We start from the raw sequence: 17,422 nt of genomic DNA, 5'->3' as shown, positions 1-17,422 counted from the left end.
GGCTGAGCACGCCTGTCCAGCTCACCCCGCTGAGCCCAGCCAGCAGGACCCGGGCTCCTGCCCCCAGTGCCAGCCCTCACACCGTCCCCTCGCTGTCCCCTCAAACGCCATCCATCCCCTCGCGCGCACTGAGTCACAAGTGACTCACTTCAAACTTGGATGCGGGCGCAAAGTATACATTTGCAAATTGGCTGGTGAGGCAGCGCTTTGCAATGTAGGTGGGATGTATTACATACTCCAGCAGTCAAGTTGTGCTCTCTCCTCCCTCCTCCTTCTCCCTCCGTGCAGGATAGCTGCCTCAGCCCAGCGCTCTGGTGCGGTTCTCGCAGGCGCAGGAGGGTGCCTCAGCCTGCTCCGGTGGATGTGGCGTGTGGATGGCTCCGGCTCCGCGCTGCACTGAAGATGGATGATTTAGCTCTCCTTGACCTGCTGGAGTGCCCTGTGTGCTTTGAGAAGCTTGACGCCACCGCCAAGGTGCTCCCCTGCCAGCACACATTCTGCAAGCCCTGTCTGCAGAGGATCCTGAAATCCCAGAAGGAGCTCAGGTGCCCCGAGTGCAGGACCCTGGTGCTCTGCAGCATCGAGCAGCTGCCCTCCAACCTGCTCCTCATTCGCCTCCTGGATGGCGTCAGGTGTGGACAGAACGTGGCCAGGTTTGGCTCCATCCAGAGGACGGGGCTCCTGTCATCCCCTGCCTCCATCAGGAGAGTCCCCAGGGGGCTGCAACTCCATCAGCACCGGCTGGCGACAAATCCCAGGCTCCACATGGAAGGGGTAAGGAGAGTCCACGTTCTTTACTTTGTCCGTGAGCATAGACAGCTTTCTTCCCGTGTGCCAAGAGCTATGAAACTTCCCTGTTAGCAGCACTGCAGAAATGCTTGAAGTGAGACAGATCAGTTTGTTTGCAAATCTGGCGGCTGTTTCCTTTGATATTTGACTGTTTCGGGTTCAGCACAGCAGTGATTGCATTGGATTTCAGGCTGACAAAAAGCCAGCCTGCCTTTCTTACAAAAACTTAACAGAGCTGTTTTCCCCGGGAGTTTTCAGGTGCTTCCTGAGATTTGGGGGGCATTTGAGGCACTTTGACTTCAGGGCAATATACTGATTTATGACTGTTAGCAATTAAATCAGTAACTGCAAAGCTGTAACTGTTAGAGGTGGAGAAAGGTATTTCCCATCACTGCCCCTCAGTTTCCCCAGCACTGAAAAGGAGAGTGCCTAATGATGCTTGTGTCCCTGGCACAATACTTTGAGGTTGACTAGTGAAAAACATTAAACTCAACTTACTAACTGTATCTAGGCATGATTTTAAGTTGTTTCTGTCATTTTCTTCAACAATACAAAAGCTTTTCTTAACTAATGAAGACATGATATTAGAGCTGTTCAAGGAGATTGGCTCAGATTGAATGTGGGGTAGAGTCTGAGGTGTGGCTCCACCTCTCCTGCTCTGTATTCCTGGATTTCCATTTCTCCCACCTGAACTATTCTTCCGTGCAGCGTCTCTACAAACCTTTTTATAATATTCAAAAGCTTGACTCAAGTGGCTATTAAATCTCAGGGCATTTTCAGAATTGCAGAGCTATAAATATCAATGCAGACACAGGGCAGGTTTCCTCACCCATGCACTATAGTGGTACATGTGTATGGTTGGCTGTGGAGTGTGGAGAACCCCTGTGTCCTGTGGGTACAAACTGGCGTACTGTCCCCAGGGAATGTCTGTGGCGTCAGTAAGTCATCCCGGGTGGACCACACATCAAAACCAGGCATAGAATCACAGAATGGTTCGGGCTGGGAAGGACCTTGAGATCACCCAGTTCCACCCCCCGCCCCTTCCACTGGACCAGGTTGCTCAAGCCCTGTCCAGCCTCTCTCCAGTTTTCCCACTGGAAAGCGTGGCGGTGTGGCCCCCAGAGGTACGTCCCAGTTCCCTTCCTGGAAGCCGGCCTGGCCCGCAGCTGGGCAGTGCAAGGAAAGCTGCTCCTCCCGCATGCGCTGCTGCAGCCGAGATCAAGCTGAGATGCAGCTTGGTCCCCGCAGGCGTGAGCAAGGCTGGAAGCAGCACTGGGAGCAGGATGGGTGACACGGCACAGCCCGGGATGTCTCCATGTGCAGCACCCATTAGGGAGCGTCGGCCAGCGGCACAGCACAGCAGGGCAGACGGCTGCTCGCAGGCACCGGTGCTTGTGGCAGCTCTGCCATGGGTGCCTCTGCTCCGGCGTGGGGCTGCGGCAGCACCAGGACACAGCAGGGAGACCCCTTGCCATGAACCGACTCTGCAGGGCACCACGGGGATTGCTGGCGTGTTCGTGTGAGGTCGAACCCTCAGACAGCAACAGCTCTTTCACCCGTTTCACCTTCCCTTTACTAGTTCTCAGGACAGGCAGGAACTTGTTGCTGATACTATGTAATGGCAACATCCACCAGTCTGAGCTCCCAAAAGCATTTTAAGACCAAACTTCTGAGAAGCTCTTCCCTGTGAGGGTGCTGAGGCGCTGGCACAGGGTGCCCAGAGAAGCTGTGCCTGCCCCATCCCTGGCAGTGTTCAAGGCCGGGTTGGACACAGGGGCTTGGAGCAACCTGCTCCAGTGGAAGGTGTCCCTGCCCGTGGCAGGGGGTTGGGGCTGGTTGAGCTGTAAGGTCCCTTCAACCCAAACCACGCTGTGGTTCTATGAATCGGCAGAGCTGGTGCGCGCTGGGTGAGGGCTGCGGCTGCGAGCGGCTCCTGCAGCACCAAGATTGCCTCCGATTTCTGGTGCTCTGTGGCGAAGCGATACAGAAATGTGTTACATTGAAACACTCTCAGCCTTAATTAGTTAATTAATTAGAAAACACCCTGGAATCCTCGGCTGCAAGGTGAAAATGCAACGTGTTAGTCACGGTTTGGTTTGGTGGTTTCAAATACCTGCAGATGAGAGCAGATGTTACTTGTGGTGCTCCAGTGGGATGCTGCTGCATGCGGACCCTCTTCCAAAGTGGTACCTGGTAACAGCAAGAGCCGGGACTCTTTTGGACGGGGCAGTGCTGAGGGTGACGTGTCTCCTGCACCATGGAGTGCTGGAGCTTGCGGTATTCATCTGAAGTGGTCAGGGTGAGCGGCGGCAAAGCAGGTGCTTTTGTCAGGAATCTCAGTGGGAACAGCTATCGGGAGCCTGCTGCACCACAGCTGATCCCACCACAGCTGCTTTCCTGGCTGCTCTTAAGTTCAGCGTTCATTTGCAACTACAGTGCAAGGTGGTGTGCTCACCAAAGAGACTGCCCCCGTCTCACAGCCTGCTAATTACTGCTAATGCTGTACACCAGTTGATGCTACAAAGCAAGTAAAATTAAGGTGCACCATGCTGCACTGCAGCCACATATGCCATCCAAAGCAGGATGCAGGACGTGTTTTGTTTTTACCAAAGAAGCTGTTCTATAAATAAACTTCCTTTACTCCATGGAGCTGAGAAAATAACAAGTTTGATCAAAGTTTCTCTGCTCAGCAGAGATGTTTCCTTGCCAAGCTTTTTGCTCTTCGTCCTCATGAGCATCCATGAAGGCAAAAAACTGAAATAAATCCCCTCATCACCAAGGAAGCCAAGATCTCATACCATTCCGAGAAGGAAGTGTGAGCCAGCTGCAGCAGAGCTGCTGAATTAGCAGCAATACAATACCTGGGTTTCAGTCAGGAATTTCACAGAGCTAGTCCTTAGAAAACAGGCAGTATTCTAGTTACAGCCCAGCCCAAACTCTTCTCATTTGCTGGCGCTTAAATCACTTCTGAATCCACTTCCTACCTGCTGACCCAGGGTGGGCACAGCCTGGGTTTGTGCCCATGGGCCCGTGTGTATTTCTCTGTACCCAGGCTGTGCCTCTGTAGGGACTGACAGTGCTGCACCAAGACTGCTGGCACTGCCCGATACCTGCTCCCAGGATGTCTGCCCAGGCTTTAAGATCTCTAACATCTATGCAGAGAGGCCAAGACTTTGGATTTTCAGGATCTCCACATAATAAACTGTCTGGAATTTAAGAATAAAAGGATTTGCTAGGAGGTGAATGCGTAAATAATCTACACTGAAGCCTTTGAACTCTTAGGAACTGCCCCTGGCGTGTGCCAGATGTGGTTACGTCTTGTGCTGAAGCATCCTTCTTATCTGGCTTCAGCCCCAGTGTCAGCTAAACACAGCTCTGCCGCCGGTGAGAGAAGAGAGGCTCCTGCGTGCTGAGCTGTACACGAAACTCCCGTAGTCCCCGATGAGCAGCAGGCCTAAACTGTACCGTATACATAGCAAAAATCCATCCAGGCCACTGAACAGCTATTTGGATGATGAACTTTGTCATGCAACAAATACAGGGCAGTGAGCCACAGGAGAAAAATTCCAGGTATGACAGCTTGCCTTTGGAAAACACAGACCACACAAATCTAACTGTGACTTTGGCTATTTTCTCTCTGCATGAACTGAGTGCTGTAACACCCCCCTCCAGCATTTCATGGGAGATAGACAGATAACACCTCTATTGGGATAAAAATACACTGCACTCCAACGTCGCCACCTTCACACGGATGTCTATATATAGTGCTTGTGTCTTGGTATTTTCTTCTCCTCCAGAAACATCTCCAGCTCCTTTCTGAATTTGACAGACAGGACTTAGATTGCTGGATCTTTTTGAAACCTTATTCAGAGCAACCTTCACGTTTGCTTTGAAGGAGGCACTCACTGTGCAAACCACCCTCCACACCCCCAAAACACCCAACAGTTCCTGTGCAGTCACAGTAATGACCTCATCGCGCATGTCATACCACCTTGGGATGGACAAACGCTAAACTGACGTCACAAACCCGGGACTCAGCACAGGAGCATTGGCACAGGATACCATCATGTGCCTTTTTTGTCCCTTGCATGTAGTTTTAGCACTTTTATCTACTGCAGAGAGTGAAGTCACCTCCATACAGATTGCCTGATGATACACACCCTAAAAGCTTGCGTGCAACAACAACAGGTTCATAAGCACAGAAGCGGGAGGCTTTGCAGTAGCTGTAAGCACTGCTGCAGCCATGGGGAAGGGTTGGTGTTACACACAGCAGGTCACACACCAGGAGACTGAGCCGCTCGCTCCATGCCGCGGGGACCTCCAGGCCAGCACCAGGAGCCAGTTTCCCTGAGTTCACACAATTAGGTACCGAGCTGCAAACACATAAAAGTGTTTTAATTTGTTACCAAGGCAATGAGTCAGGCTCAGATGGCAAGTCGGGAATAGAACAGCAGGGCTCCTCGGCGCACTCACCTGCAGAGCATCGCGGTCAGCAAGGAGGATGCAAGTCTGAGTCCTCCTCTCCCTGCAGTTTCCCAGCCGGCCCCGGGTCCATGAAGTTGGTCATTGGCCTGAGTTTCTAATTGTCTCCTCTGGAGGGAAGGGAGAGGAGGAGGCACGTTCATGTGCAGCGCTGCCAGTGCACCAGGGCTGGAGCTAAGAGGTGTCCTGAGAGAGCTGAGGCTGGACCTTGGCAGGGAGACCCATTCACTGCTGCCATCTAAACCTTGTCTTGCTCTGCTTTACTCCACCCTGGGAAAACTGTGGCACTTGCGCTTAAACGCCAGGCTTTGTTCTGCTGTTACTAATCTTCAGGCATTCAAACTCCATTTAGCAACAACGTGTGCAAGGCCCTGGGAAAATGAATAAAAAACCATAAACTTTGTTTTTAAGAAAACCTATTCCCTAGGAGCTTGTAAGCGGACATTTGAGCTGACCCTGATTTGGGGAACCTCCATTTTGCTTTGATGCCAGGATGGGGGACATGGTTTAGGATGCTGGTTTTAGCAGACAGGCTTACGTCCCTTGGCAATCCAACCCCTTTAAGAGGGTTCCCTTTGGGCCATCAACAACTGATGGGCCCAGAGCTTCTCACTGGCACTGCAGTGTCCAGCCTCAGGTCTGGGCAGGACGAGGACGCCCAAGGCCAGGCGGGCAGTGTCCTCCCAGTCCTGGCCTGCAGCTGAGGCAGGGCCAAGTGGTGGCCATCACTTGATGACAGTTGCTAATTTACTATGGGAATGGTGCGGATAGGAGGCGGCAGCTCATGGGGAGATGCCTGTCGCTGACCAGGCACTTGCCTGGGACAACATGAAAACTAAATCCCGGGTTGTTGGGCAATCAGGGGGCGCAGGGCAGCTTTGAGCGCAGGCATCCGCCTTCCACAGGCCTGGTGCCGGGGGACGGCCACCACCATCCCTCATCCCCTCCTGCCGCCAGCCCCATCCCAGCGGGCAGAGCACCGGGATGTGCCCGTGCCTGCGGGCCAGGCCTGGCAGCGCTGCCTCTCCCAGCAAAGGGAGGGCTCCCAACCAGCAGGGAGAGGGCTCGGAGCAGCAGGAGCAGGGAGCGGGACGCAGGTTTCCTCCCTGCACGGTAAACAGCCACTTCTGAGAACCGCGGTGCTGAGGCAGAGCATCATGACCGGGCACGCCGAGGGCTGACACAGTTTGTTTTCCATGCGGCTTAAAACCATGACACACAACCACTGCCCGAGATTGCTGACTGCAGCAGAGACACAAACATCTGATAGCAGCAAGGATGAGTGGAAGAGGCGTGAAGAGGTTTCGTGCAGACACTGCAGCTCCAACACGCTGGTCCCCGGCAGCACCGGGCTGTGCTCGGCGCCAGCAGCACCTCCTGGGCCAGCCTCCCTCCTGCCTCTCGCACAACAGCTCACCAGGCCCATGCCCGCTCTGCCTGTGCCGGCACCGAGGAGCACGTGTCTGTGAGGCAAAGCCACGCTCGGGTCCTGCTCCACCTTGGCACATCTCCTGCCCACATAAATCTCTCTCGTGGTTTCACACAGGCAAAGTAAAGCCTGATCCAGCACTGTCCATCTCAGAGCCACAGGGACACTACAGACAGGCAACGGGGCAACAGGGCTTAGCACCTGCAGCACTGCTCCAGCCATCACTGATGCAGCATCTGCTTGGCCTCACCATGACAGAAGCTGCTCTGTATTTCCTTTGTTTTCCTCATTTTCCAGTTCATCTCTGCAGTACGAAGCCAGAATCACAGTCGGCAAGGATTAGGCAAGGTTTGGAAGTCCCTACGCCTCGGTGCGGTGGCATTTCGGAGGGGTGCTGGTTAGCAGATGGTGTGAGTGCTCCCGTCACCGCTGCCACCGTCCCTCCAGCAGCTGCAGATGCACAGAGGTGGCAGCACAGAAACCAGCCCCAGCAGTCCCAGTGACAGGCTCCAATATCTGCCTCTGCCGACCCCTTCGGTTGCTTCTCATCTCTCCGGTGTGTCAATCACACCCGCTTACACCAGTCATTAAAGCCTTTACCCAGCTAAATCTGTACAGTTTGCATCTCCAGTTCCCCCCACATGCTGGCTCATGGTGCAGGGCAGCTGCCAGCTTTAGCCAGGAGAGCGCTGGCCTTGGGTCCTGGTGAACCCAAGAGGGAATTGGGTGAGCTCCAGCACTGACATGAGCAGGAGGGGCCTGATGTTTTTCTCCCTGGTGCACACAGTCTGCTTGTGCTTGGAAGATGGGAGCAAACCTCCTCAGGGGAGAAGTAATGCAGAAACCACCCAACTGACTGAGTCTTTTGAATATAATTATATGAAGAGCTTGAAATGACAAGCTCACTTTTGATGGTTTTGTTCTCTGTGACAAGGCTGAAGTTATCTCCTCTGCCGAAAAGCAGAAAAACAGAATTGTAATGGAAATTAATTTACATTCAAATAGCTCTTTTCATCCGACTGGATCCTAAAGAGCCCTGAAACTGTGCTAGTAGAGTACACAAAGACGACCATGTGGGGCTCATTCATCCCACCAAAGTGTGGGCAGTCAGTGGCAGGATGCTGAAGGCAGTTTGCAGAAAGTTAGTAATCAAATGAGGCAGTTGTTATCGATGGTGAAAAGCCAGCATGTCCTTTGGTGTCAGTATGTAGAAAACAACCAGCTCTCCATTCATGGTGCGTAAATCACTGCTCCTAGGAGCATGGCCTGGCCTGTGTTCTCAGATCTGTCCGGAGTCACTGTATGCCACCCTGGGATACCTCTAGAGCTCACTTGTGACCTTGGGCCATGAAGCGTGCCCTCGCCTATTGCATACCACCTCTTAGAGCAGTGCGATGGAGTTCAGAGGCTCAACAGGATCCAATTCAACGTGTTTCCCTGAGGAGCAAGTCCTGGCGAATCCTGGCCCTGCACAGCCCTCCCATGTGCCAGTCCCCTTCAACCAATGCCAGTCCAGCTCCAACAGCTCCAAAGTAAAAAGTAATCAAAACCCACTTGCAAACTGAACCCACAGTACCTACTAGGAGAAAAACAAACTGGAAGGCATCCAGGACTGGATTCCTCTTCTTCCTGGCACTATCCTAGAAATAAACAGTTGCTCTCAAGGAGGCTGTTATGTGCTACAGGAGTCGTGTATCTACAGGAATATCGCTGCCTCTGCACAGCACGGGTTTTAGCTCCTGCACAAATAGCGCAGTGCCGGGGGTGGGAGGCGAGGGCAGAGCTCGTGCAGAGCACGGGGTGCACCAGCTCCCCGCAGGGCCCTGCGCCGAGGGCAGCCGGGGCTCTCCTGGCTCTCCCAGCTCACCTGCAGTGTCCCCGGTCCATCTGTGGTGGGACAGCCCCTGAGCAGCCACAGCTCCAGCTCGGGGGGCCGGGGCTCCGCAGACACCCTGCACCAGAGCCGGGTCTGCGCAGGGTCCCGGGGAACGTCTGCATCGCTGCGCACGGGGTGACACCCATGAAACCCAGCGCAGGATCAGGCCCTCGGCACTTACTGCAAAGACGTTAAGCCACTGGGGGAGGAGGCCACATGCCTGGGGTGGTTCTGCCTTCGGGGCACAGCGGAGAGTGACTCCAGGGCATTCCCTGTGTGGAGTTATGAAAATCAGAGCTGGGAAACCACCGGGTGCAGGTCCAAACCCGTCTGAGGCCATTCCCGCTCCTGTGCCAGCAGCCTCCTCAGCCCCACGGGTCTGTCTGCACCATTGGAGTCAGCAGGGTGCTGCTGAGGGTTGGGGGGCCTGGTCCAGCACCGGATTCGGCTGGGGTGCAGGAAAAGGGATGTCTGGAGTAGGCAGCACTCCTGGAGCTTGCTCCTGCCCAAACAGCTCCTGCTGCCCTCCCTTTGGCATGCAGTAAATCAGAAGGAAGCACTCCTGGACATCAGCAGTTATTCCAAAGATTAACTTGTCACTCATCCCATGCCACCAAGGTAGTCATGATCATCAAGGTAGTCATGGACATGAATGAAGTCGGAGCATCTGGGAAGTAGAAGGATCCCATCTGATATCATCAACTGTATCTGGCTGAAGCTGTTTGCGATGAGCCTTGCTTGGAAATGGGTGATGGACTAAATGAACCCCACATGCAGGGACATTGATGGCCTTGTGCTCAGCCTGGGGTACCGCAGGCAGCGGCTCGGTCTGGTCACGCAGACAGTGTCACCACGGGGCGTGCTGCTCCTCAGGGTGGTTTCAGATGGAGTCCCCCAGGACAAGGGTGAGGGGCTCACAGCCTCCATCAGAGATAGCTCTGCCCCACTGTGCTCCCCAACTTTGCTTTCCTCCTTCCTTGACAGTTCTCCATGTCTGTCCCTGCTGCCCCCCTCCCCAGCCAGCCTCACACACCTCTTTCTCTTCTCTTTTCTTTTAAATACCAGTGCTATGAGTGTGTGGTCTTACATTAATCCGCTGCCAATAATGAGGAAGTTATAACTAGCTCATTTAGGATAATTATAGTGTGCGTTTCTCCCAGCTATGAAGGATGCTTTGAATCGCTTCCTCACACACATGTACATATTTTTAATTTGCTTTGTTTTGTACAGAGGGAGACTCAGATGTCTTGGATGGCTGCCCTTGCACAGCTGATGCCAGACGCCAAAAATAGCAGAACATCAAATCCTGCTCCCTTGTGGGCCTCTAAGCACTAGGAATGGGGACAAGGCATTGAGGTGCATCTGCCATGGCTAGCATTACTACTGCAGCTGCAGTACTGCATGGCAATACTGGGAAAAAAAGCCTTCTCCATTCACCCTGATGTTTCTTCTTTGCGTTGCTGCCTCTCTGCTACTGGGCAGCAAATACCCTAAGCTGATTTTCAACAAATTGAAAACTTGGTTGAGTTTTTCACAGAGCTGCCCATAGTGTTTTCCCAATGGAACACGAAGACAGGCGCTAGCCCTGCAGCCAAGATCTGCAATATTTGGCTGAGCATTTTGCTGCCACAACATCCCACTAAATCAAATGCTGCTTTTCGATTAACAAAAAGCAACTGGCCATGCTAACGGGAGGAAACTCCATCAAAACAAACCCGGTCTCTCCTCACCCCGCGCGCGGGAAAGCCTCTCCCTCTGCCCTCAGCAAGGTACCTCCAGGCACACCTTGTCCTTATCGCAGGGCTTAATTAGCACCCCAGTTTCTGCCATTGCAATTAACCTACTTTACATAAAGCCAAACAGATGCCTTGCAGAGGATCCTACACATCCACGAGTGGACAGAAACCAGCCGAGCCTGAGAAAGAATTCAGGTTTGAGCTGTGCCCGTGGCTGCCCGCGGCTGCCCGCGCTTTAGCACCAGTGATAAGGTGCGAGATCAGCTGCCCGCGAGGTGCCTGCTCAGCCGGGGCTTTGCTGCTGGGGCTTTGCTGCTTTTCTGTGCCTTTCCCACACCCTGCGCACACGTTACACAATGGTGACCCTGGTGCACATCTTTTGGAAAACTTCATCTGGAAGATGTGTTTTGCGCAGGGTCTGTGAAGCAGGAAAGCACCCTGTGCAGTGAAAACCACACGCGTTGCTCCGTGTGGGCAGATAAAGGCTTGGTTTATGTCCTAAATAAAGCTGGGAATTTAATGGGATATTTTGGGCTCAGTATCTGAACATACAAACAAAATCAGTTAAAAAAGCAACAGACTTTGGAAAAAACTGACTTGGGCCGTGAAAAATCACCTGAATGGAATGTGGGGAGTTTATGAAGATCTTTAAAATGTTCATTTAAGTGAATTTCAGCTGGTTCCAAACCGAAGTGCTTTGCATTGCTGTGGCTTTTAAAAATCCTTCTCCTCTTGGTTTAAATTACATTGATTTTTGCTGTTAACAGAGTATTAAAATATTAGAGGCCTGAGCACGGGGGGATGCTGAGCCCGTTCCTGCAGTACAGGAGCTCCGGTGGGGAAGGAGCGGTGCCAATCAGAGGACCACCAACAGTGCAGTAATTTCTTGACAAAACGTCCGTGAAGGAACACACCAGTGTTAGTTACCTTGAGAATGTTCAAACTTACCAGCAAGCCCCAAAAGACCCACATTCTGAAGGTTTTTTGGGTGCTAAAGCAGCATGTAAGCAATATGAACTGTTATTCACTGAGATCCACCAAAGTTTTGCACAAATATCAACGAGTGAATCCAAGTGCTCTATAAAGTGAGGGGGAAGATGATATCGAGGGTCACTGCAAGCTCCAGTAAACAACAATGGGGAAGAAAACCAGGCTTAGAGGGAAACCTGAAAACAGAAAGGGCTGAGATTTGAAAGGGCATGGAAGTGGGAGGAAAGGGTTAGAAAGGAGGTGAAGGAGTGAAGGTTGTGGCCAAGGTTAGAGGAAGACACACAGGGCTGAGTTTCAGCCAGCCCTAATGTCACAACTCCCCCTATCCTACCTGGGTTTCAGTCCTCTATTCCAGCCTGCCCTCCTGTCTCATCTGTTTTCTTGCTGAAGAAAGAATATTCCAGACTCTCAGCACCCCCATGGCTTGCTCACCTTTCCCAGTTACTAACAGGCATGCATTTCATTTCAGAGTTTCTCTTATTTTTAATACATTTCCATAACTCGTTCTTGGTGCCTTTTATGTTTTGCTTGATTTTGCTGTGCAGCCGTTCTCTCACCATCCTGCCTGTTTGTGCTTCTCCTTCACAAGCCCTGTGTTTGCTGTTTGCACGAGCCCTGTTTGTTTCTTGGTGGCTCCTGAGGCAATCAAGGCTCTCCTGTGCTCCTTGTCCTTGTTTAACACCAGGGAGTCTGTCACTGTGTCTTTCCAAAGAAGAACCGGTGCTCCTGTAATCCCTGGTTCCCACAGTTTGTTTTTCCGCTGGGAAGGTGCGTACATCCAGGCAAGCACCAGCAGTGGGAGTTCAGAGACTCACAGGATGGGTTGGGTTGAAGGGACCTTACAGCTCAACCAGCCCCAACCCCCTGCCACGGGCAGGGACACCTTCCACTAGAGCAGGTTGCTCCAAGCCCCTGTGTCCAACCTGGCCTTGAACACTGCCAGGGATGGGGCAGCCACAGCTTCTCTGGGCACCCTGTGCCAGCGCCTCAGCACCCTCACAGGGAAGAGCTTCTGCCTCAGAGCTCATCTCAATCTCCCCTCTGGCAGGTTAAAGCCATTCCCCTTGTCCTGTCCCTTGTAAAGAGTTCCTGTGGTGCTGGCACTGACACAGTCCCTACGTCCCATCTGAGCTGGGGTGCTGGTGCCCAGCAGAGCTGGCCTGACTCACATTTTCATCACTTTCTTTTTTTCCAGCAATGTACTTTCAGTGTCACGAAGCCAAATGTTTGCTATGAGCAGAAACTAACAGGCAAAGTGAGTTAATTAGAGCTAAGCATTAAACTAATTGCTTCCTGTTTCAAATGCTTTGAAGTAAACACAGTACATACAATTTATACAATTTTTCTCTTCTTGGTTCCTTTTTTGTACCAAGCATCAGTGTTTGGGAGTGCTGGAAGATGTTTCCTTCCCAAAAGCTAAATCATTTCCATGGAAAATTTGATCTTTTCCACACTTCAGGAAACAATCGTCGGGTTTCTCTCTTCCCCCTTCCTGACCTCCCAGAAGTGGCTGATGGGGGGTGAGCTCTGCAGAAATCCTGCCTGAGCCCCGGGCACTGACATGAATGGATTTGGGCAGAAAAAAGCAGGAAAAGCCAGAGTGTGTCACTGGTACAATGGTGCCATTCCCGCAAGGTTGGCGAGCTGTTGGTGATGATGGCTGGGAAAACACAGAGCAGGGTCCTACTCATGAGCCCCCAGCACTTGGCAGCACAGACAAAAATCCATGTTTTGCCCACGGGAAGACTGGTTTAAGGCTTTAACTGTTTCTTAATATTCTAAAACAAGTTCAGCCTGCTTTTCATCTTGATACAAATTTAGCATAAGTATTTTGCAGCTTGTCTTCATTAGAAAAAGACATCAAGAAAGGATGTGGGTAGTTAATTCCAATAAATGCATGCTTAAGACTTAGACCTCTACACTTTCCCCAGTAATTAGGAATGCTTTGGGGGAGTTCTGTCTGTGTTTAGCATCGGATGAGCTCAAGGGCTGTTTCTCGCCCTGCAGGTCCCGCGAGCCAAGGCCCTGTACACGTACCGAGGGCACAACCCCGGGGAGCTGCGGTTCAACAAGGGGGACATCATCGTGCTGCTCCGGCAGCTGGACGAGAACTGGTACCTGGGGGAGGTGAACGGCATCAGTGGCGTGTTCCCAGCCAGCTCCGTGCAAGTGATCAAGCACCTGCCCCTGCCCGTGCCCCTCAGCAGGGCGCTCGGCGGCTTCGACACCAGGGGCAGGGACAGGACTGAAAACAAGGAGAGCCTGACCCTGCATAAGGTAACAGCAGCACCCAGGGCTGGGCTGGGGCCTTGTGTAGGCTGTAGGGTGTCCTACCCACCCCACCTCCATAGGAGCTCCCCGCTGGGTATCAGTAAGGTTCCCAGGCTCCCTCAGACCCTGCTGCGGCAGTTAACCCCCCAGGGGCACACAGGGGTGTGCACAGGAACAGGGATGCAGATTCCCACCACGCACTGCTGCCCCTTGCCCATGCTGCTCTCGGTGATGGGGAGCAGCTGATGGAGGCAGTCCCCTCTCAGAACCAAAACACCCCAAGCACTCCTCTAAAACACACCTACTGACATAGGTAAAACTGCCTTCACGTCTGGGGATACATGGTTTATGCAGCACACGTGCCCGGCCTCCTGAGACACACATTTACAGAGCAATAGCTGAGCTTGCACTGTGTTCTCCTTTGTTCCCCAAAGGCTACAGAGCTGTTTACTCTGCTAGAGGACACGCTCCTCTGAGTAACTGCACCTCCCAAAGCCAGCTGTCCCTGCAGTGCTAGACAAGGTGAGGCACAGCAGGACAGAAAGTGCTGCCTGGAGGCATCAGCGCCCTTGCAGAGAAGTGACCTCTTTCTCCATCACACAGCTGCCATGTGCTCCTCGTTCTCATGAATGGGAAGAGGAGGCAGGAGAGGAAGGCTGCGGGCTGGGTATCCCAGAGGGTCAGAGGTGGATGTGGAGTGGCTAGCAGGAGCTGGGAGCCAGCTGTGGTTGCTGACTAAGGGCAGGAACAAAAGTAGAAGCATCAGTTGGGAGCAGCATCACACATCACCAGCAGCTCTGTGAAATGTGGGTGCTCAGCCTGCTGGGGAGGAGCAGAGGAGCCAGGCAGCCAGCAGCACTCCCTGCCATGAGGATTCACTGACTGGCAGGAGGAACCTTCCTCAGTTTTCTGCCACCTGCATTGGTTTGGGTTTCATTCCATTTGCTGTTGTTTTACAGCTCAGTCCTGGTTTTTCCATTAGGAGGTGGTGTGGTCTCTGCTCCCAAAGCAAAGTTCACGCATGGGGAGTTAAGACACATCTAAAGCCCACAGATGCTCTGCAAAGACGCAGGAGCATCCTCTGGTCCTCCAGCTCTGTGACAGCCACCGGCTGTTACCATCTGAAATGACACAGGTTGGGGCAGTTACCAGTAACTCCCTTCCACAGTATCCTCAAGGCAGTGCCAGGTCCTCCTCTATTCAGACACACATGAAAGCAAAGAGTCCCTAACCTCACTGCAGGAGTAATACAGAATCTCCACCAGTTCAGATGGAGACACTGTGCACGTGTCCTGCCTAGGGGTGAATAGTTTGGAGCCTTCTCTGACCCCTCAGCCTTGGAGTCAATAAAACTCGAGCAGCAAACTGCACATTAGTTCAAAAGGGAGAAAACCATAAATTTTCTTTACTTCCCCTCCCCAGGCAGGATCCTTCACAAGATGAAATGAAAACATCTTAAAAGTTAACAAGTTTTAACTCTTTTGGGCTGCTCAGAAATGTCTTTCCAAAGAGATGTAGCTGTCAGTCAACACAAACCAGCTGTTTTCCTCTGGAATATGCCAGATACCTGCACCCCAGCACTGCCAGGTTATTTCAGCTCCTGAAACAGAGATCTGAGCTGCTCAGCAGCATGACACCAATTGCCTCAGTGCTTACACAGGGGTTTTCTCTCAGTTTATAGCTAAAATGCCATTTGCATTATTAGTTCTGTGTGGCAATTACAGAGGCATTTCCACACGATGGAAAAACCTCCAGTGAGTCAAAGGCTTTTCATGTCCTCACCCTTAGACCCGTGTCCACGGCCCCGATTCAGCCACGCTCACACCTTTAAATTAAAACCAAGCTTGAGCGTTGTGCTGAGTAAGGCCAGAGGAGCCGGCGGGTCAGAATGCATCTGCACGGCCTCGGAGGAGCCCGGTCTAATGGAAGGTGTCCCTGTCCATGGCAGGGGGTTGGAACTGGATGAGCTTTAAGGTCCCTTCCAACCCAAACCAAGCTGTGATTCTATGAAAGCTGTGCTGAGCAGAGGACTTGCTGTTTGATGCTGCTTCTCTCTGGAATGACAGGGCAAACCCATCCTCACCCTGCAAGAGCTAGCTGGTGACACAGTGTCAGGGTCACATCACCCTCCTCAGCAGGGCTGGTGAGGACAGAGGACACAAAGTCAGATGACAAAGCAGGGGCCTTCCCCACCATGCGTGGAGGGGGCACAGCCCGATCACCACTGTGCCCACCCAACGCCGCCCTGGGCAGTAGTGCTGGCACCCAGGGCACAGCCCTGCAGCAGCAGGCAGCCTGCCCTCTCCTCACCAGAAGGAAGCCTCAACAAGATCAAAAATGGGTGCAAAACTGCCGAATTCAGTCAAAATTTCAAAAATTGTATTTTTAAGGGTTTCTGTTGTAGCTGGTTCTCATGTAGCTCTGTCAAAGGGATCTGCCCCATGAGCCCCCTGATGCTGTCCTGGTGTCAGGCTCTGCTGGTCCCAGTGCCCTAGCCTGCTCAGTGCCAGCTCAGTGTGGCACAGGCAGCATTCCTCGCGCTCCGGTGACCTTCAAGCCGCCTGCTCCCTCACAGCATTTTGTTAGCCCTGGTCTAGACACTAATTGTATTCCTGCAGTTTAGCGTGAGATGCAGCGTGTAAGTGGCACCAACAAGAATTCCTAGAAATAAAATTAATACTTGTAATCATCATAATTACAGCAAGCCCTTCTCAGTGCTGTTTTATAAAAGGACACAAGTAAAAGATCTTATTTGAAGCTCTAATATATTTTGTAAAATGTCTTTTCATTTACTGAAATCATTTTAGCTTCAGTAATTACTTATTTAAGCCTGGCGTTAACAGAAGTAAGTTAGTTAGGGTAAAGGCACCAAGGAATTAGAAATTAATTATGGAGAAGGCAAAGGCAGGTCTGTTTGGGGAGATGCAAGGCTTGTCTTGGCTTTGACACTTGGCTTTGTGACCCATTTATTGCATCTCCTGGTGATTAGAGAAGGCAGAAAAACATTTCCTGTTTAGGCTAAAGTTTAACTGCATATAGAACCGACAGCATCGCCATCTCACATGTGTACACATGCACACACACAGGGGTTTAAAGCTTGCTTTAAGGGGAGAGGAGAAGGGAAATGCAACCACAAGCCCTGCTTTAAAACGCGGCCGCTTGAAGCCTCCTGCAGCTCTCCCGCTGAGAGCCGGCGCTGCTTGCCCCGGGAGCCGGGCGCGTTGCCCCACACGAGTGGGTGAGAATCTCAACGTTTTGCAATTCGTTCGTGTCAGCAGTAAATCATGATTAATTCCTCTGGCAGCCATCGTGGTACAAACACTGTCACCACATGCCCTCTGCTATTAATACTGCCTCATCAGCAGTTTCCAACAACTGCTGTTTGAACACTGCCCATATGCAAACTCGGGGCCTGGCTCTTCCCTCATTAAACCCAATCCTTAACAAGCCAGGCCTTTTTCAACAGCAGCAGGATCAAGCCACCAGTATTCAGGCCTACAGAGATGTCACTGGGTGGATCTAACGCTGCTGAGAAGGCCGCCACCAGCGAGGGCTTTCCTGTGCTCATCGGCTGCCAGGCTCCATGTCCTGCTGCCAGACGCAGGGAAGATGTGCCCAAACGTCCCTCCTAACTTAGAGTTCAATGCATGGTAACACTGCTGGAGAGCAGCCAGCTCTCCTTGCACCTCACCAAGCCAAAGGCTGTCCGCAGTGTGCCGGGGGAAGCACTCAGCCTCGTAACGTATTGTCTAAGCAACAACTTTGTCAAACCATCTTAACTTGCTGTCAGCTTTGCAGCAGTGATTTTGCATCTGGGTTTTGTCACTGAAGACAATCAGGGAAATGGCT

At 52.2% G+C, this 17,422-nt stretch overlaps 1 protein-coding gene across 1 annotated transcript in view; it reads left to right on the top strand.

The window, feature by feature from the left end:
- The first annotated feature begins 402 nt into the window (after positions 1-402).
- Positions 403-17,422, top strand: part of SH3RF2 (SH3 domain containing ring finger 2) — a 32,379-nt gene continuing 15,359 nt past the window's right edge. The window contains exons 1-2 of the mRNA XM_030504823.1: positions 403-774; positions 13,310-13,579. Of these exons, the coding sequence (XP_030360683.1) occupies positions 403-774; positions 13,310-13,579 (642 nt within the window). The remainder of the gene's footprint in view (positions 775-13,309; positions 13,580-17,422) is intronic.

This window comes from Strigops habroptila, chromosome 12 (genome assembly GCF_004027225.2).
Source record: "Strigops habroptila isolate Jane chromosome 12, bStrHab1.2.pri, whole genome shotgun sequence".
NCBI lineage: Eukaryota > Metazoa > Chordata > Aves > Psittaciformes > Psittacidae > Strigops > Strigops habroptila.
Note: the sequence above shows the minus strand (reverse complement) of the source record. Positions and strands in the feature narration are given on the sequence as shown.